Source organism: Protomyctophum bolini, assembly GCF_963924005.1.
Source record: "Protomyctophum bolini genome assembly, chromosome: 10".
NCBI lineage: Eukaryota > Metazoa > Chordata > Actinopteri > Myctophiformes > Myctophidae > Protomyctophum > Protomyctophum bolini.
The window spans coordinates 5536995-5558598 of NC_137871.1; the positions used below are offsets into that span (position 1 = coordinate 5536995).

Here is a 21604-nt window from a genome sequence, read left to right on the forward strand (position 1 = left end):
GGATGTATAAGACATTTTTACAATCTGATCTCAGGTCAAAATAAGCTTGATGGTGAGACATGGTAGGCGAATAGGAGAAAAAAGTTAACTAATAGATATCAAAATGAAATTTAATTAATTATATTAAGACTAAAAATGTTTGTATTACAAGTTTTCTGAAATTATATGTTTAAATATGCAAATTAGGCATAGATGTGCTAATTTGCATACATTCCGGGACGATAAATCTGAAGATAAGATAAAGCCAGGTTCAAAAGTATGGTTTCATTTTGTTGACATATGTGACACAGGCCAGCACTTTGGTCCTCAACTCGCCAGAATGAAATGGTCGAAATGGTCGAAATAAAATCGTTTTTCTTTTTTATGTGATTTTCTTTTTTTTTCATATTAACAGAGTTTGAATGTTGAAGAAGGTTTTTATTCCAACAGATTGTTCATTTGGGCAAATTAAACGTATACATTTATATGTCAAAGTAGGCTTGTTTTTTAACAATGTTTTGGGGCCAGGGAAGCGCAGTTCTGAGATTTGCATGTTGTTTTCGATTGGTCCTGGGATCTCTTTGTCCTGAGGTTTCACGCTCTGGTCACCGCCCATTAGCGTGCTTCTGTGTTTGTAAACATGGCTATAGTATGGAGGAGCTTTTGGGTTATACTTTACAGGAAAATAAACAAAACCATGTAGCTACTGAAATACGCTTCCCAGCCTGGAGAATAGACTTCCACCATCACACAACAACAGACTAACGGCTAGCTAGCCTAGTTAGCTAGCTGTCTGTGTGTCGTGTGTTACTAAACACATGTTTTCACTCCTAAAATGTATAAAACTAATGAAACGTTGCCCGTTAGTATTGCTTCATAGCCATGGAAGAGTGTTGCGCGTTGCTTCTTTTTTTTTCTCCTCCACACGCAAAGAGTTAAAACCACTCGTCTTTTCTTTAAATCATAACTCGCTCAAAATATGGCCGTTAGTACTGTTAATTCAACATCCGGTGAGAGGAGGATACGGATTGTGTATGGAAATCAGCGCATACAGTGGGTGGGCTTTAGACCGGATGTAAGCCTTGCACACTAAATAGAAACCAGGCATGTGAACGGATGTTTATTAAAAATAGCAAATCTACAAGCGCACAACGCATCATAGCCTGATGCGTCGGTTTTATTTATCTAAAATACTGGGTCAATTGTCTGACTTTGATTGCTTAAAGTATATAAAATGTTGTAGCCTACTGCAGCTATTTACAACACAATGTAAAAGCATTGGTCTAAAACTACATAGCCTATATCCATTGAAAACTCAGTTAGCCTACTACTTTTTAGATTGTATTATTACAAAACATACACTAAACCACTTAGTCCTAAATTTATTTACTTTAACTCAAGTAAAACAGTGTGTCCACTCAACTGTCATTGACAGGTAACCTAGTGGGGGAGTGGTTAGTGGGTGGGGGAGTGATTATGCAAGACATTAGGGGTGTGGACAAGCATCTATTGTCACACCCATTCCAGAGGTGCTAAAATCTGAAGAATCTTTGAAGGGAAATTTCTCTACTTTGCATCTGTATCTGTTACTGTTTCAACAAGTTTTAGATGGTCATACCTCCTTCAATTATTGTCCAATTTCATTGAATGATACATCATATGAAAGCTTACATTCTGTACTTTAATAATCTGTAATAATCTGTAATCTGTAAAAATCGAGTTGAGGACCAAAGTGCTGGCCTGTGTCACATATTAGAGACAAAGACAATTATCACTGTTTTATTGTGTACTGTATTATGTTAATATAATATGAATGCTGTGGTGAGAATGAAATTATAAGCTTGATATCATGGTAACCCAAGCCTATGTGCCTGAGTAGACGTTAAAATTACCCCAAGCATGTTTAAAAGTGTAAAATCTCTTTAAGGCGAGTGTATCGGCTACTTCATCATATAACAGAGTTTCTCACAACGCATTGAGGAGTTTGTAGATCTGCTATTTTTGTCTTGCGACCCGCTGTAGCTATGCCACAGTTATCAAGTTTCTTAACCCATTCTGACCTGAGATCAGATTCTAAAAATGTCTTCTACATGCTGACTAGAGACCTGCAAGCCCGTCGGGGGCCCGGCCCGGCCCACCAAAACGGGCCGGGCCGGGCCGACTTTGTCACTGCCCAACGGGCCGTGGGCCGGGCGGGCTCACGCGCCGTTATATGAATTTTCCGATGTGAATTTCACCCAGACTGGACTTGCTTCAGCAGCGAGGCAGCATGCTGCTGTCTGCTCCATAGTGACGTGACAATAACACCTCCACACGCACGCACACACACACACACACACACACACACACATGTCACACACACACACACACACACACACACACACAAGCACACTACATCTATCTGGTCAAAACTATAAAGACTATAAAAACAACGTGTTTTACATTCTATCTCTCGCTCCGTGCCTAAACTCTCGTCCTCTCTCTCCTAATTATTATGCAGCGCAGCTGTACACACACACACACACACACACACACCGAGTAGGCTACTAATAGTACTGTGACAATGGCCCCCAGAAGTCGGCATACCCCTACCGGAGGTAGGACCAAACACAACATAGTTTTTCCTCATCTCTAAGGTCTCCCATACATGAAATGGATTCTTGTATAAAAATATTTTACTGCAAAAGTGGTGAAATTGTTATTTAAAGTTATACAGCTCAAACTAAAAATAAAGCCTGTCCGTCTGGGGGTTGAGGCACCTAAAGTCATGTAGATTCACAATGGAAGGTCTGAGAGGTTCAAAACTTGGTATACTTGAAGCCAGAACATACCTCTACATTCTAGAAAAGACTGAATGTCAATATCTGAATGTCAATATGAGATATAGTCATTTGAACACATACCTACAGTAGGCGGAATTGTACATCTATGTAGATGTCTTCTCTACTTTGTAGTGACTCTGGAATGGATTGTCATAGCAACACATATGAGGGCTTGTAGGAAAGGTGAGGTTCTACTGAATCCAGCAATACCAATTGTGTAAATGTAGCTTGCATAATCGTGGAGTTATGCCACAAAACATATATGGTGTCCCAAACGGGGGGAAATAAAACTAATGATATCTACAGTATCACATTAGTTTTATTTTTACTGGGTGGGAAAACATAAAAAATCACTTGAGTAGAAGTCCCTAAAATGTATGAAATGTCTCAAACTTGAGAAATGAAAAAATGTGAACAAATAGATGCCGCTTCAAGAGAAATAGTAGAGAAATATGCAAGCATACAGTGGAACTACTAACTATTATTATGTTGCAGCACATGACCTGGATGCTCCCTCATCAAGCTCAAATCTCAATATTATCCTCATAAATATAAATAATCAAGTTATTCATTTCTGTTATTTCTGATTGGGACATCCCTAGTATCAATATGATATCCATATCATGATATTAGACTGGATATTGTCCGTGAATTGGGAAATTGTACTATTGTGATATTGCATAGGAGTTGCATAAAAATATAATTTTCGGATGGGGAAAAATCGGTATCGGCAGATACTCAAAATTAAAATGATCGGAATCAGATCGGGAGCAAAAACGTGTGATCGGGACATCCCTATCCATAATGTTGAAAAGCCCAAGGCAGAAGACCTTCAACTCTTACTAAATGTTGCTCAGCAGAGATATGATGATGTTCATACAACGTGCAGTGGCTCTATATACTGACAATATGCTGCAGTAATGAGCAAGTTGCAAATGTTGAGTGAGAGCATGCCTGCACCAGTCTCATCAAGAAGTCTGAATAGGGTTGATACAACATTGTTTAACATACAAAGATATTTTTCATTTGTGTGAAGGCCAGTACAAGACCAGAACATCTGACAGCCATTATGGCTGGTACTGGTATGTGTACCAGAGACTTATGGTCCTTCATGCAGCATCAGAAAGGTTGATGAAGTTGTACATCATCTGCTCCTCTCGTACCCAGATCTCTTTGTGTATGATGACAAATATACAATAATACTGGTAATATGCCGAGGCGGCAGTGCCTCAGGGATAGAGTGGCCAATAGAGCGGCTGGATGGAGAACCGTGAGGTTCGCAAGGCAAATTTCAGTGTGAACTAACAATATACCGGTAGTACTATATCATACCATATTCTCAGTTCGATCCAGGGCTCCCCCAGAGTTAGACTCTGGACCCCTAATTGATCCCGATGTGCAGGTCGGTGCCTTGTATGGTTTCCTCTGCCATGGGTGTGTGACTGAATGTGTGAATGTAATGCACAATCTATGTAAAGTGCTTTGGATAAAAGCTCTATATACTGTAAATGCACCAATTTCCATTTACGGTATATAAAGTCCTTGACTGTTATGACATACTGAAGACACTGACTCTGAGGAGGAAGAAGATGATATTGTCTAAATACAAACCCTGGAAACATACAGCATTACAATTTGTAGAACATGGAAAGTCTGATGTTGCATGCTCTGCAAGTGTGCCCATGGGAAATGGGCACAATGAGAGAAGATGCAAATATCCAAGAAAATCCAGAACTACTACATAGACCTGCAGATATATCGATGAAGAAAACCATGGACCAGTGTCTTCAGTATGTCATAACTCTTATTTATTGAAAGTGATGACTTGTCATCACTTTCATTTATTTAAAGAAAAACTACTTCAGCTTTGACATAGATACTGCTGTTCTAATTCTTTGTTTTATAGCTGCTATATTTCGTTTAGAGATACAGTGTTTTAGGTAGCAGATATTTGTCATCATATGCAAAGAGATCTGAGAGCTTTCTGATGCTGAATGTGAAGGCCCTGTCTCTGGTACTCTGACCAGTAGTCCTGTTTTTGTCTATGAACTGATTGCAACAAGACCGCAAGGACTTTTTTGTGCTATCCCTTTTGGACTGATTGTATGACTGTAGGCCTACTCTGTTGCTGTTTTTACATTTATGTCTAATAAACTATTAAATCCATCAATCAATCAATCAATTGTGCTGGCCTTCCCACAAATGAAACAATATATTTGTATGTTAAACAGTGTTGTATCCTATTCAACAATGTTGAACTTGTACCCTATTCAGTCTTCTTGACGAGACTGCATGCTCTCACTCTGGTCTTATATTACTGGAGTAGTTTTCTCAACATGATATATGATGAGGAGAGTATATTGAATTTGGGTTTGCCAGGGTTTTATGAACATCATCTCTCTGTTGAACAACAGTTAGTGTTGAAGGTCTTCTGCCGTGGGCTTTATACATTATGGGTCTTGTTTCATGCCTTTTTCTAACTGTTTAGCAAAGATGATACAAAGATTTGGATCCAATATTCAATTTTGGTAAAATTTTAAAGATACACTTCAGAATGTATACAGTATTTATGTTGTGCATTGCGCGCACTATTATTAGGCTATAGTATGTGCAGTAACCATATTACAAGTGATACTAATTAAGTCTATTTTCCATTCTGGTGAAATAGTGTCAGGGCAGGGTTCTGCTATCGTCAGTGTAGACTACTGGACAGGCAGTAGGCTCTGTTACACTAAAGAGAACTAAATGCTAGGTCACTCTCCACTCCAGTCAGCTAAATAGCTACTGGATTTGACAAGGTTCATCTCATCTTTTCACATTCCAAAATATGTGAAATGATTTTACCTGTCATTTTATGAAGAAAGCCACATACTGTAGGCAATAAGATGCAGGTGGAGCCAAATACTGTAGTATAACTTGACTGTAACCAAATAACTACAGAAATGAATAACTTGCTGTTATGAGGATAATATTGAGATTTGAGCTTGATGAGGGAACATCCAGGTCATGTGCTGCAACATAATAATAGTTCCACTGTAGTTCCACTGTAGGCTTGCATATTTCTCTGTACTATTGTTGAAGCGGCATACATTTTTACCACACATTCTAATTTCTCAAGTTTGACACATTTCATACATTATAATGTAGGGACTTACTAAAGTGAATTTGTTATTATTTTTCCACCCTTGATAAGTGAAGCCAAAACTAATCAAATCTGTGTGATACTGTAGATTTCTAGGAGTTGGGACTGTTTTATTTCTCCCCGTTTGGCACACCATATACGTTAGTGGCATAACTTCACGAGTATGCAAGCTACAGTTATACAATTGGTATTGCTGGATTCAGTAGAACCTCACCTTTCCTACAAGCCCTCATATGTGTTGCTTTGACAATCCATTTCAGAGTCACTACAAAGTAAAGAAGACAGTCTTTACTGTCTTTTCTAGAATGTAGAAGTATGTCCTGGCTTCAAGTATGCCAAGTTTTGAACCTCTCAGAGCTTCCGATATCCAGTCTAATATCATGATATGGATATCATATTGATACTAGGGATGTCCCAATCACATTTTTGTGCTCCCGATCTGATCATTTAAAAATAGCATGATCGGCCCCGATTTCCGATACACTTCACATATAAGATCACATAAGATGCACATAGGTGGAGCCAAATACTGTAGTATAAATTGACTGTAACTAAATAACTCAAATAACAGATATTAATAACTTGATTATTTATATTTATGAGGATAATATTGAGATTTGAGCTTGATGAGGGAGCATCCAGGTCATGTGCTGCAACATAATAATAGTTAGTAGTTCCACTGTATGCTTGCATATTTCTCTACTATTTCTCTTGAAGCGGCATCTATTTGTTCACATTTTTTCATTTCTCAAGTTTGAGACATTTCATACATTTTAGGGACTTCTACTCAAGTGATTTTTTATGTTTTCCCACCCAGTAAAAATAAAACTAATGTGATACTGTAGATATCATTAGTTTTATTTCCCCCCGTTTGGGACACCATATATGTTTTGTGGCATAACTCCACGATTATGCAAGCTACATTTACACAATTGGTATTGCTGGATTCAGTAGAACCTCACCTTTCCTACAAGCCCTCATATGTGTTGCTATGACAATCCATTCCAGAGTCACTACAAAGTAGAGAAGACATCTACATAGATGTACAATTCCGCCTACTGTAGGTATGTGTTCAAATGACTATATCTCATATTGACATTCAGATATTGACATTTAGTCTTTTCTAGAATGTAGAGGTATGTTCTGGCTTCAATTATGCCAAGTTTTGAACCTCTCAGACCTTCCATTGTGAATCTACATGACTTTAAGTGCCTCAACCCCCAGACGGACAGGCTTTATTTTTTGTTTGGGGTGTATAACTTTATATATCAATTTCACCACTTTTGCAGTAAAATATTTTTATACAAGAATCCATTTCATGTATGGGAGACCTTAGAGATGAGGAAAAACTATGTTGTGTTTGGTCCTACCTCCGGTAGGGGTATCTCGAAAACTAAAGCACTTTTTGACTATTCGTCACAGGACTATAAGCCTAGGCTACGGCTCTCCTCTGACAGAATTCATCTCAGGAGATCCGCAGTCCGCAATAAAAACAAATTTGGGAGCATTATTACCAGTACCACACTAAACAAAGTTGGATTTGTACATTGCAGAAACTGCAGATACATAACGTAAGTGTTCTTATTATTGTCCGTCTACTCTGGGTTTCATAATGCAGCGAGTCCGCGATAGCCGATCTGCAAGCTCACAGCGCGTTGCGCTGATTGACAGTGCACGTGCAGCAGCTACTGTATAAAACTATAATTAAGTAGGGCGGCTACTTTTTAGTGTGATGTCTGTGTGTTATTGACTTCTTGTTCCTTAATGTGGGTTTATCAGAGCGCCAGATAGTGCAGCTGTGAGTGAGTATAGCTGCTGCTGCGTCCGTGCACCAATAGAGCGACCGCGGCGGCAGCACGCATGCTTGAAATATGAAATAAAAATATGTCGGGCTTCCGGGCCGGGCCCGGGCCGTTTCTGGACTGTACCAACGGGCTTAGGGCCGGACAGGCCTTAACTCCACGGGCCCCGGGCCGGGCACGGGCCTATATTTTAGGCCCGTGCAGGGCTCTAATGCTGACAGTTTTCATTCTGACCTGAGATCAGATTCTAAAAATGTCTTCTATGTCAGTCGCTCTTCGATTAAAAAAAAATAGCAGACCTACAAGCTCGTAGTGCGCCACTTAGATCTGTTATTTTTCAATAGGTAAAGCACGACACGATGCTAACACCAAAATGGGTTAATAATATGTCCACGACAAATCCGATATTTTATAATTATTAAAAAACGGCGAATTAAACATGTATTAATGAATTCATTAATTTATTCATGTATGTTTTAATATGGTGTTTCAGACTGGCTCACTGCGGCCTGTCAGAGAGATGCTGTGAAGCTCTGGCCTCAGCTGTAAACTCTAATCCCTCCCTAAGAGAGTTGGACCTGAGCCTCAACGTGGTGAATGATTCAGTTCTGGAGAACTGCAAGTGAGTAGACTTGGGCTGTGTCCATGTTGGACAGTGCAGTGTTTCCCTTAACAGTGTATCTGTGACACAAAGGGCCCTATCTTGCGTCAGGGGCACTTTCCCCGTAATTTTGGGTTTTAGCATTGTGTAAGAGGCGTTCCCCCATTAAATTAGCTATCTTATGAATGTCTAAATCCTTAAAACACCTCCGCTACCTGTTACATTATGCATGTGTAGTTTGGGCGTTACGCAACTTAAACCAATCAGTGTGCCAGGTAGCCTACCATAATCCATTATACCTGGAGTGAACCTTATGGAAGAGCAACGCGTGCTGCCTTGGAATACATTTAAATTAGATACAGAGGGTTGTTGTGTGTGTTCACATTACGGGTGGTTTGAAGACACGATTTCCGTTGTCCTAAACCTGTGTGCATGAGATAGCAAATATAGGGAAAGCGCATCAACACGCGTACAGACACACCTCCAGCCGCAAACATGTATAGTGGGTTGTGTGGCCGCAAGATAACGTTTACGCATAGTGGAAGCTCCTAAATGAGTAATTCACGTAAAGTGTTTAATGCTTGCGGGTAAGGCATGGGATACGATACAGCCCAAAGTCACAAATCATGAGAAGAACAACAACACAATGCAGTGCCTCAAAGAAACTCTAGGATAGCAGACGTAAACAATGAACATCTGTCTAAACAACAATATATGTGCATCACGAAGGTATAAAAGGACAGTGGAGTGCTATAGGGGTTAAGGTGGAGTCTGAGGAGGTGATGAGATCCAAACTGGGCAGGAGTATGTCTGGATGAGCTGCAGGGCCAAGATAATGACAGGAGAAACACTGTAGTGTCAGCTAGTGGAGACGTTGTGTTAGACAGTTAGACATTGATGCATTGTTGCTCTACTTCCTACAGAGTGAAACACTGTAGTGTCAGCTAGTGGAGACGTTGTGTTACCAGTGGTAACCAACCTTTTCAAGCCCAAGAACCCATTTTATTCCCAATTGTAAGCCAAGATCTACCACTAAAACATGTTAGAAAAAACACTTTTTTTTGCTATTTCTGACAGGCTCAATGCATGTACATACACACATCCACACAAAGACTAAAGCTTAAATTAGAATAAATACTTATAGTAAGTATTATCAATGTCAAATAATATTAAGACAAATGTAGAAATACAAAATATTAGGACAAAAATACAAATAAACTTCTTTGTTGAGTTTTTTTAAATAAAACAAAATGCAAAGGACATTAATTGCTTTATATATAATAATAATTGCACAATATTTTGTTTCTCATTTCAATGAATATTCACATTGGCAGATGTTCAAATGACATAGGCATAACATGACCATATATATTTGCACAGATATGGTGACATACTCTCAGGGTCAGCCCACCTTTAATGACTGCTGTGACTCAGTGACTGCACTTTATCTGCAAGCGTTTTGAAATCTGGTTCATATTTAGTGATTGCCAGTCTGAGGGTGTCATTAAGATGCGAGTCAGTCATACGAGTTCTTCATGATAGCGTCCCAGACACGTTGAATACTAAACTTATTTGTAAAGTTCGAACGCCAACTTTTAACCAAACGTGGGAGAAACACTGCACGGCTGCACGCACAAATAAAGAGTGCACTCGCGCACGCACGGATTATTATCGATCAAAACAATCCTTAGCGTCGCTTACAAAAGCATGTGTTGCACACGGTTGCACAGCATGAATGATAAGTAATCACCGACCTGGCTGGATAAATATCAGTGGTCCATATCCATTGTGTGACCTGCTTAACGAGCAACGGTAGGCAGCCGAGTAAGTTACCAGTTTAGTAAATTAATAGTCTACTGTAGCTGTGTGTCAGATGTTCTGTCTGAAGTAGTCAAAGCCAAGGAGAATGTTACAATTTAATTCACAATCGAGCATCTTGCCCTGCATCGAATATCCCATGATAGAACAGCAGGATAAAAAAGTCTGTCTATCATCCATGCATCCATGAGCTAAGCGTCAAGCCCTGTCTAGGACCCACTTCCTTCAAAACTGTGGCTTTTTGTGTCATGTTTTGACAGCGGCACTAAACATTTTAACACTTTGTCATAGTGATATTTATCCAGCCAGGTCGGTGATTAAACTGATTACGTATCATTCATGCTGTCTAACACATGTTTTTGTAAGCGACGCTAAGGATTGTTTTGATCGATAATAATCCGTCATGTGTGTGCGCTAGTGCACTCTTTATTTGTGCGTGCAGCCGTGCAGTGTTTCTCCCACGTTTGGTTAAAAGTTGGCGTTCGAACTTCACAAATAAGTTTAGTATTCAACGTGTCGGGGACGCTATCATACTGCGTTCACTCTGACGCTGTGTGCTGCCTGCGACTGCGAGGGAACAACAGACACACAGGACACAGCAGCACATAGTGCTAAAAGGGGGAGGGCCAAGGGCGGTGCGGTGGAAGCAAGGGGAACAGATCTTCAAGCTAAAATGCATCGAGCCTCTACACGTTGTTAGCTTGTAGATCTGCTCTTTTTTGTGTACGACATTCTGCTGTGTATTGGCAGTGATGGCTGGCTGCCCGTCACTTCGCGATCGACGTGAAAGCTTCCCGCGAGCTACCGGTAGCTCGCGAACCCCTGGTTGGTTACCCCTGTGTTAGACAGTCAGACATTGATGCATTGTTGTTCTACTTCCTACAGAGTGAAACACTGTAGTGTCAGCTAGTGGAGACGTTGTGTTAGACATTGATGCATTGTTGTTCTACTTCCTACAGAGTGAAACACTGTAGTGTCAGCTAGTGGAGACGTGTTAGACAGTCAGACATTGATGCATTGTTGTTCTACTTCCTACAGAGTGAAACATGGAGGAGAAGATTGGCTTACTAATCCTCAACTGAGTCAACTCATTACAAAACGTGAGTATCTGTGTCTACATTAACATTTTATATACTGTTATTAAGTAGATAAGAGTTCTAGGTTCACAGGGTATTTAGCATCACCATGGTGCATCGGCAAGAATGCATGCAAAGAGTTCCATCAAAGCCTTTTATTGTTCCGTTGCACAGATACGCATTTATAGTGAGCAAGGAGATGGTGAGGCATCATGGTTATGGGTTTGAACTATGAAAGATAGAAACACATAATTATTATACAATTCAACCATATTAACAATACACCAAGTGAATATTCTCTTAAGCCTGTGATAAATGTATTTCCCTGACGTTGACACATGTGCATTTGCATTACACAAACATATCTAAACTATGAGCTTCAATGAGCTTCAAGGCAAGCAAGTAGCTACAAACACACCTATACTATGAGCTTCAGGGCAAACATGTAGCTACAAACATATAGTCATTATCTAGTCATCAAAACCCAATAAAGTACAACATATGCATTCATGAATTTAACTGGACTCACTTCAGTGACGCATAACCGTGGCCTGCTGAGACTCCAGAGCAGAGGGCTCTCAGCTGGTTGCTGCTGCTGCTTCCAAACAATGACTGCATGGACAGGCACTCAGGCAGTATATGTAGCTGGCCACTGATTGAGGAGTGAGTGAGAGCAGGTGTGATTAGTGATTGAGAGGGAGTGACAGCACGTGAGGTGGGTGGGTCCAACCCATGGAATAGGCCAGGGGAGGGTTGTTGCTGCTCACCAGGATGACTCTTTTCTACACTGTTGTATACTTGGTTGATGTTGTCCTGAAAACTCTTGTGCTCTCTACTCTCTGCTCTTGGCCTGGTCCTTAACACATCAAGATGAGGTCATGTGGTCTGACAGAAACAATGGGCCTCATTCACTAACCTGGTCGTAAACAACATGTATTTCGTCTATATTGGCATAAGTTCAGTTCTGACGTGCGATGCATGAAAGGTGGTGCAGAGCCGTGATGTGTGCAGATGACAAGTGATCTCCCGTGTCGGTCATTGGCATGGTTCCACGCTCCATTTAACAACATACAAGACAACCGGAAATATAAATCACACCTGTGTGAACTTAGCGGTGCAACTATACATTTACTGTTATAGTTACTGTACTGCACTGTGCTCTGTACTGTATTGTAGTGTACTGTGCTCTGTACTGTATTGTAGTGTACTGTGCTCTGTACTGTATTGTAGTGTACTGTGCTCTGTACTGTATTGTAGTGTACTGTGCTCTGTACTGTATTGTAGTGTACTGTGCTTTGATTATTTTGGGGAAGGGAAGAGAGAGACAGACAGGTACACAAAGAGACAGACAGGTACACACAGACAGACAGACAGGTACACACAGAGACAGACAGGTACACACAGAGACAGACAGGTACACACAGAGACAGACAGGTACACACAGACAGACAGGTACACACAGAGACAGGTACACATAGAGACTGACAGGTACACACAGAGAGACAGACAGGTACACAGAGAGACTGACAGGTACACAGAGAGACTGACAGGTACACAGAGAGACAGACAGGTACACAGAGAGACAGACAGGTACACAGAGACAGACAGGTACACAGAGACAGACAGGTACACAGAGACACAGACAGGTACACAGAGAGACAGACAGGTACACATAGAGACAGACGGGTACACAGAGACAGACAGGTACACAGAGAGACAGACACATAGAGACAGACAGGTACACAGAGAGACAGACAGGCACACAGAGAGACAGACAGGCACACAGAGAGACAGACAGGTACACACAGAGACAGACAGGTACACAGAGAGACAGACAGGTACACAGTAACACAGAGAGACAGACAGGTACACAGAAAGACAGACACATAGAGACAGACAGGTGATTGGGGGGGGGGGGGGGGGTTGTCCCCAGATTATTGTGGGGGGCCCCCAGATGGCCAAATTGGCCAAAAATGTCAAATAGTGTAAGAAAGTGGAAAATATTGTGGAAATAGCAGATCTACAAGCTCACAATGCCTCAAACTAAATGGAATGCCTACAATTCCAAGTGCTTGTCAATATTGATTATTTTGGGGGTCTCCAGTTCGAATATGATTATTTTGGGGGGTCTCCAGTTCAAATATGATTATTTTGGGGGGTCTCCAGTTCAAATATGATTATTTTGGGGGTCTCCAGTTCAAATATGATTGTTTTGGGGGGGTCTCCAGTTCAAATATGATTGTTTTGGGGGTCCTCAGTTCAAATATGATTATTTTTGGGGTCCCCAGTTCAAATAAAATCACACTGTAGAATGTCTCTGCCCAGGGGTGCAGAGACATTCTGCCCCCTGGTGGTTGGACTCTGACAGTGACGATCTTCTTTATTACATTTGAATTGTATTGAGTCTTAATTTAGTCGACTAGACTAAGACTAAATAATGTACAAATGACTAAAATAGGACTAAATCTGTTGCCAAAATTAATACTGCAGTGTGTGTGTGTGTGTGTGTGTGTGTGTGTGTGTGTGTGTGTGTGTGTGCATGCTAGTGTCAGTCAGTGAATGATGTATTTAATGTTTACTGTGTTGTTTTCTCATCAGATTTCCAGAGTCTCACACTGGACTCAAACACAGCACACTGTGACCTCTCTCTGTCTGAGGACAACAGGAAGGTCACACGGGGGTCACAGAGGTCAGGGGGTCAGCGTCCTCCTGAACACCCAGACAGGTTTAATGTCGATGGACAGGTTCTGAGTTCACAGAGTGTGACTGGACGCTGTTCCTGGGAGGTAGAGTGCAGTGGAGAGGTTGGTATAGCAGTGGCTGACGGAACAATCAGCAGGAAAGGAGGTGATCTTGACTGTTGCTTTGGATGGAATGACAAGTCCTGGAGTCTGACCTGTGATGGTGTTGATGGTTCCAGTTACCGTGTCTACCACAATGGACAGAGGACTGTCCTCCCTGTCAGTCCCTCTAGAGGCTCCAACAGAGTATCCGTGTATGTGGACCGTCCCGCTGGGACTCTGTCCTTCTACACAGTGTGCTCTGACTCACTGAGACACCTGTACACCTTCCAGACCAGGTCCACTGGACCTCTCTATGCTGGGTTCACGTTCTGGTCCTCCTCCTCCTCCTCCTCCTCCTCCTCAGCGTGTCTGTGTGAACAGTAAGTATAATGGACACACACACATTTAATTCCAGACCACGTCCACACACACACACATGTAACACACACACACACACACACACACACACACACACACACACACACACACACACACACAAAATGTCTTAAAGTCTCCACAGTGTGATTTAATTTCAACTGAGGAACCCCATAATAATCATATTTGAACTGGGGACCTGCCATAATAATCATATTTGAACTGGAGACCTGCCATAATAATCATATTTGAACTGAGGACCCCCATAATAATCATATTTGAACTGGGGACCTGCCAAAATAATCATATTTGAACTGAGTACCCCCATAATAATCATATTTGAACTGGGGACCTGCCATAATAATCATATTTATAAAATAATCATAGCTGTGTAGCGCATGCGCGAGCGTTCGGTGACGTATGACAGCAGCTCGTCCAAAACCGAGTCCAAAACTGGTGTTAGCATCATGTCGTGCTTTAGCTATTGAAAAATAGCAGACCTACAAGCTCATAGCGCACCACCGAGTGCCGCGCTACGAGCTTGTAGGTCTGCTATTTTTGAAAGAGCGAAGAGCAACTGACATAGAAGACATTTTTAGAATCTGATCTCAGGTCAGAATGGAAAACTGTCAGGATATAGAAGACATTTTTAGAATCTGATCTCAGGTCAGAATGGAAAACTGTCAGGATATAGAAGACATTTTTAGAATCTGATCTCAGGTCAGAATGGAAAACTGTCAGGATATAAAAGACATTTTTTGAATCTGATCTCAGGTCAGAATGGAAAACTGTCAGGATATAGAAGACATTTTTAGAATCTGATCTCAGGTCAGAATGGAAAACTGTCAGGATATAGAAGACATTTTTAGAATCTGATCTCAGGTCAGAATGGAAAACTGTCAGGATATAGAAGAATTTTTTAGAATTTGATCTCGGGTCAGAATGGTAAACTGTCAGGATATAGAAGACATTTTTAGAATCTGATCTCAGGTCAGAATGGGTTAATAACAACGCTATCGGATGTACAGAGCACGAGCTGGAACAACATATTATTTTCAGATGGGGGTCGGCGGCCAATTACATATAATTGTTGGGGTCCTTGACATGAAATATTGAGCACCACTGATACAGAAACATAATTTATAGGTATTTCAGAAAACTGTCAGAATTTAGAAGACATTTTATACATTTCGACGTCAGGCCTAAATGGGTTAACCTTTTTAACAAGTTACAAGAGAATGGAGCTTTCCGGGCCATTTGAATCATTATAATTCATCCTCCAATGTTAATCTACAGATTAATGAGAACCTTTGTGAACCTGTACATATGTATTAATGAATTGAATTGAGGAAACCCAAAATAATCATATTTGAATTGAGGAACCCCTAAATAATCATATTTTAACTGGGGACCCCCAAAATAATCATTTTTGAACTGGGGACCCCCAAAATAGTCATATTTGAATATGACCCCCCCCCCCCCCACACACACACACACACAGCATTGTCACTCAAAGTTAACATTAGAATCTATAATTTTATTGTGTGTGTGTGTGTGTGTGTGTGTGTGTGTGTGTGTGTGTGTGTGTGTGTGCGTGCGTGTGCGTGTGTGTGTGCGCGCATCTCTAGACTCCATCATTCCAACATGGACATAGTGAGTACAGAACCCTCTAGACTCCATCATTCCAACATGGACACAGTGAGGACAGAACCCTCTAGACTCCATCATTCCAACATGGACACAGTGAGTACAGAACCCTCTAGACTCGGGGCACGGTGGCACAGTTGGTAGTGCTGTCGCCTCACAGCTAGAAGATCCTGGGTTCGATTCCCGCTCGGGGCACTGTGGGTGCTGGCGGCGTGTTTCCTCCTCCGCGTCATCAGTGCCCATACCCGAAGGCGGGGTTGGCGAAAGGGCCTTTCTGTGTGGAGTTTGCATGTTCTCCCTGTGTCCCCTAGGGTAGATACCCTCACAAAAACATAATCCTGGTCTCTAAACTGCCTCCCCCTGGCCAGCCGGGGAGCCTGATGGAGGGGAAAGGAACTGGTTGGAATAACGTGTTCCTTCCACGCGCTACGTCCAACCAGGGAAACTCCCCCCTGTCAGGTGTAAAGGAGCAACTTGGACACTCAGGCATGAAGGGAGCATGAGTTAAGTCCGTTGCTCTCCCCAGGTTGGTGGAGGGTGTGTAGAGCCCAGGATCACAGTAGATGATTGGCACAGGGGTGAAAAATGGGTTACAAAATTGTGGGATAAAAAATATATAAAAAAAGAAAGAACCCTCTAGACTCCATCATTCCAACATGGACACAGTGAGTACAGAACCCTCTAGACTCCATCATTCCAACATGGACACAGTGAGGACAGAACCCTCTAGACTCCATCATTCCAACATGGACACAGTGAGGACAGAACCCTCTAGACTCCATCATTCCAACATGGACATAGTGAGGACAGAACCATCTGCTCTGCACAATAATCACAGTGACTGAACATCAGGAAATACACTGATCGTTTCCTGTCTGCTTTGTTGTGTCTTTCAGAGCCATTTTAGGCTAGGCCCTGCCCGAAAACGTCGGGTTGGGTCGGGTTCGGGCAGAAATTGACAACTCTACTGGCAACGCATGTTATAACATCGGCCAAAGAGTCAGGACTCAGCCAGCAGTCAGTTAGCAAGGATATTACATCTGTATGAGCTGACGCTGTGGAAAAGTCTTGGGTTCATCTTTGTCTAATTACTGATTTTATTTTCCCTTTCTCTATATTCTCTGTAGGGTACGATGCCTTTGCATGGCGAGATGGAAGAATGTCCTGTTACAGAGTCACTGTCCTCTCTGGAAGTTCATGCTGTTACAGATTCACTGTCCTCTCTGGAAGTTCATGCTGTTACAGATTCACTGTCCTCTCTGGAAGTTCATGCTGTTACAGAGTCACTGTCCTCTCTGGAAGTTCATGCTGTTACAGATTCACTGTCCTCTCTGGAAGTTCATGCTGTTATAGAGTCACTGTCCTCTCTGGAAGTTCATGCTGTTACAGAGTCACTGTCCTCTCTGGAAGTTCATGCTGTTACAGATTCACTGTCCTCTCTGGACATCCAAGATGAAACTGAGCTAAGTTCATGCTTCAGTGGTTTGAGGATAGAAGAATCCGTCTCCCTGCCTGGTTCTCACAGCTTACCGTCACTGAGCCAAATCCCACGTCTAGAGAACAAGAGCGCTTTCAGAGCAAAGCGCTCCTGTAGTGTAAACGATGTCACACTACTACTGGACAATACACAGACATTTACACCCGACATCGTTCTTGTGGAAAACAAGGAACGCTACAGGTTCCACTGCACCCACGCTGGACTGTTCCAATGCAGCGTGACCGGCCTGGGGTTGAAGATGGAGACAGAGGGAGAGGTGACTTACGGGACAGTCCCGTGGCACCGGGGCCTTCTGTCCCAGCTGAGGAAGAGGCCCGCAGGACCACTGTTTGACATCAAAGGTCCTCAGGGGTCCGTGTGTCAGTTGCAATTTCCACACTGTGAGATCCTCTCCACGGGTGGAGGCAAGTCCTTGTCTGTTGTCCACGTGGTGGATGATGACGGCGTTGAGCTGATCAAACCCCGTGTGGTCACAGAAACTCATGTTATCATAGATGTAACTGGGTTGTCTTTATTTGGTCTCATCAGGGAGATGCTGTTCGGGCCCAGGCCTATCCAGGCACTGGTGTCACTGTTTTATACGCCACCGATTGAGCATGATGATGACCCCATGTCAACGCTGAATGTACTGCTGCTACCCAGCAATGTGGTGCTGAGTGACGTGAAGAAGGAAAGGAAGGAGATGCACGGAGAAGAGAGTTACATCGAAAAGCCTCCCTGCGTACTAATCCCAAAGAAGAAATATACCCTCTCCACCTCGCATCGGGATGATGCCGTCGTCATTGAACCACACAGAGCAGTCTTTGAAGTCGACGAATCGTGCTATCACAATTACATCACGACGTTTCAAGTGACTTTAAAGAAAAGGATGAAGATGGTCGAGCTTCTTCTAAGGGACTGCGACACCTCTGTCTGTGCGTGGGAAAGCTGCGTTGACTTTTCAGCTCCTGCTGTGAGAAGACAACAGAGCCAACGCGTTCAGTGCACAGCGAGTCTCGCGGCAGAAGACAGACTGTATTCCGTGCGGAATAGCTTCATCGACAGCATTTCGGACGCCTGTCTCAACGTTCTCCTGGACAGACTCTTTGCCAAGGAGGTGTTAACCGAAGCTGAGCGGGAGGCGGCCGCTGGGGAGCAGAGGAGAGATGTCAAGGCACGTATTGTCATCGACACAGTGAGGCACAAAGGACCTGATGTGAGTTCTATAATGATAGTGCTTCTCTGTGATCTGGACAAGTGCCTCTCTAAACATCTTGGGTTGATGTAGAACTGGACTTCTCCTTATCCTGGCCTAGAACACTGAACACTGAACACTGGACTGGTCCTTAACCCGGCCTAGAACACTGAACACTGGACTGGTCCTTAACCCGGCCTAGAACACTGAACACTGGACTGGTCCTTAACCCGGCCTAGAACACTGAACACTGAACACTGGACTGCTCCTTAACCCGGCCTAGGACACTGAACACTGAACACTGGACTGCTCCTTAACCCGGCCTAGGACACTGAACACTGAACACTGGACTGCTCCTTAACCCGGCCTAGGACACTGGACACGGGTGAATTTCATCCGGACAGTTATATTTTTGTCATTTTCTTAATGTTGCTGATGTCTGAGGTGGGCGGGTCTTTCAGTACCTTCATGATGCTCAGTGACATCATAATGTTGCTGATGTATGTATCTACTGACCACCAGAGAATGGTCTACTGACCACCAGAGAATGGTCTACTGACCACCAGAGAATAGTCTCCTGACCACCAGAGAATGGTCTACTGACCACCAGGGAATGGTCTACTGACCACCAGAGAATGGTCTACTGACCACCAGAGAATGGTCTACAGACCACCAGAGAATGGTCTACTGACCACCAGAGAATGGTCTACTGACCACCAGGGAATGGTCTACTGACCACCAGAGAATGGTCTACTGACCACCAGAGAATGGTCTACTGACCACCAGAGAATGGTCTACTGACCACCAGGGAATGGTCTACTGACCACCAGAGAATGGTCTACTGACCACCAGAGAGGTCTACAGCAGACCCTTAAGGTTGGAGAGCCCTGCTGTACTGTATGTAGGCTATTGTAGGACTGACTGTACAGTACAGCATCCTTTACTGTAATACATGTACTTGATTTGTACACTTTGTAAGGTTGTAGTAAATGTACAGATGCTATATGTGAGGTTAAAATAAAGTTTTAGATCTATTATGAGAGAATGTGTTCGGAGATAATTAAGTGGGTTGCTGTCTGTCTGTCAGTCTGTCTGTCTGTCTGTCTGTCTGAATAAATCATTAACATGGAGAAACGTGAAACACATCTTGATGACATCATCAGATGTTAATGATTCTTCAGAATGAGGGGACTTTTGTATCATTTCCACTCAACAGCTCTGAGGTATATTAACCCATTCTGACCTGAGATCAGATTCTAGAAATGTCTTCTATATCCTGACAGTTTTCCATTCTGACCTGAGATCAGATTCTAGAAATGTCTTCTATATCCTGACAGTTTTCCATTCTGACCTGAGATCAGATTCTAGAAATGTCTTCTATATCCTGACAGTTTTCCATTCTGACCTGGTTCTAAAAATGTCTTCTATGTCAGTCGTTCTTCGATTTTTCAAAAATAGCAGACCTACAAGCTCGTAGCGAGTCACTCGGTGGCGCGCTATGAGCTTGTAGATCTGCTGTTTTTCAATAGCTACGAGCACGACATGATGCTAACACCAAAATGGCTTCCCGTTCAGAATGGGTTAATGAGTAAAATGTTGAAAATGAGTGGTATTGCCCTTTAAACCCCACACAGCATTGGTATTCTGGGGACAACCAACAATACCTCGCTTTATATGGAGTCAGAACTACAGACTCACTCCCAATCTAAACTATGGAATTATTATTATTATTATTTTACCGTGAATAAATGACCGTTCACTTGCCAGCCTTGTTGCATCCTTTAATAACCCCTAGACATGTAAGGGAATGTAACGATTGAGTGCTCGTCCGGTCCACAAGTGAAGGCCCGGTTTGAAAAGTGCTGGCTGAGTGAATTTGTTTACGGTACTTTAATAAGGCCTAGACCTATCGGCAGCATTTGACACAGTGAACCACCAGCTGCTCCTAGACACCCAGCTCCTAATCCAGACAACAGTCTTGTAAAAACTCGACTATTGTATCTCCCTCCTTACTGGCCTACCAGCATGTGCACTTAAGCCTCTCCAGCTGATCCAAAATGCCGCAGCTCGCTTGGTCTTCAACCAGCCAAAATTCTCACATGTCTCCCCCCTGCTCCGCTCCCTCCACTGGCTCCCGGTCGCTGCCCGCACAGAATACAAAACTCTGATGCTGGCATTCAAAGCAACCAAAGGTATGGCTCCCCCATATCTTGCAAGTATGATTGAACCCTACAAACCCTCCCGCGCACTCAGATCAGCCAACGCAGGGAAGCTGGAAGTACCCTCACTAAAAATGCCGGGACAACGCTCCACACGTCCCAAACTCTTCTCCCTTCTGGCTCCAAAACTGTGGAATGCACTTCCCATTGCAGTCAGAACTGCAGCATCACTCCCAATCTTCCGCCGTAGTCTGAAAACCCACCTTTTCAGACTCCATTCATGGCCCATAGCACTTACCCTAACCCCTTAGATAGCATTTCTGTAGACTTAGATAGCATTTGAAACAGACTTATAGCATGTTATGTAGACAGCACTAGAATTGCATTGTATATATTAATAATAATTGCGTGTCATAGCACGCCATAGTACATATGTATAGCATAGTAGTATATATGTATAGTTTATATGTATAGTTTAATTATATAGATATTCCACTGTTACTTTCTTAGCCTACGCATGTTTCATGATAAATGCTTTCATGTGATGTATTCCCATGCTTTTGTTCTTGCTTAATGTAAGTCGCTCTGGATTAAGAGCGTCTGCTAAATGCCTAAATTGTAAAATTGTAAGCTCAAGAACTTGTTTACAGCCAGGCCCTGCTCATAGAACATTTCATGGTAGAGGTTCAATGCCTTGTCCAAGGGAACTTCAGCGGTGGTAATTTTAA

General features: G+C 42.5%; 1 protein-coding gene across 1 annotated transcript in view; it reads left to right on the top strand.

The window, feature by feature from the left end:
- LOC308322124 (uncharacterized protein) overlaps window positions 1-18810 on the top strand; it is a gene marked incomplete at its 3' end in the record, with an annotated part of 32592 nt that extends 13782 nt beyond the window's left edge. Inside the window, 3 exon segments of the mRNA XM_080773319.1 lie at window positions 8239-8363; window positions 13839-14390; window positions 17471-18810. Coding sequence (XP_080629445.1) covers window positions 8239-8363; window positions 13839-14390; window positions 17471-18810 — 2017 coding nt within the window.
- Window positions 18811-21604: the final 2794 nt, after the last annotated feature.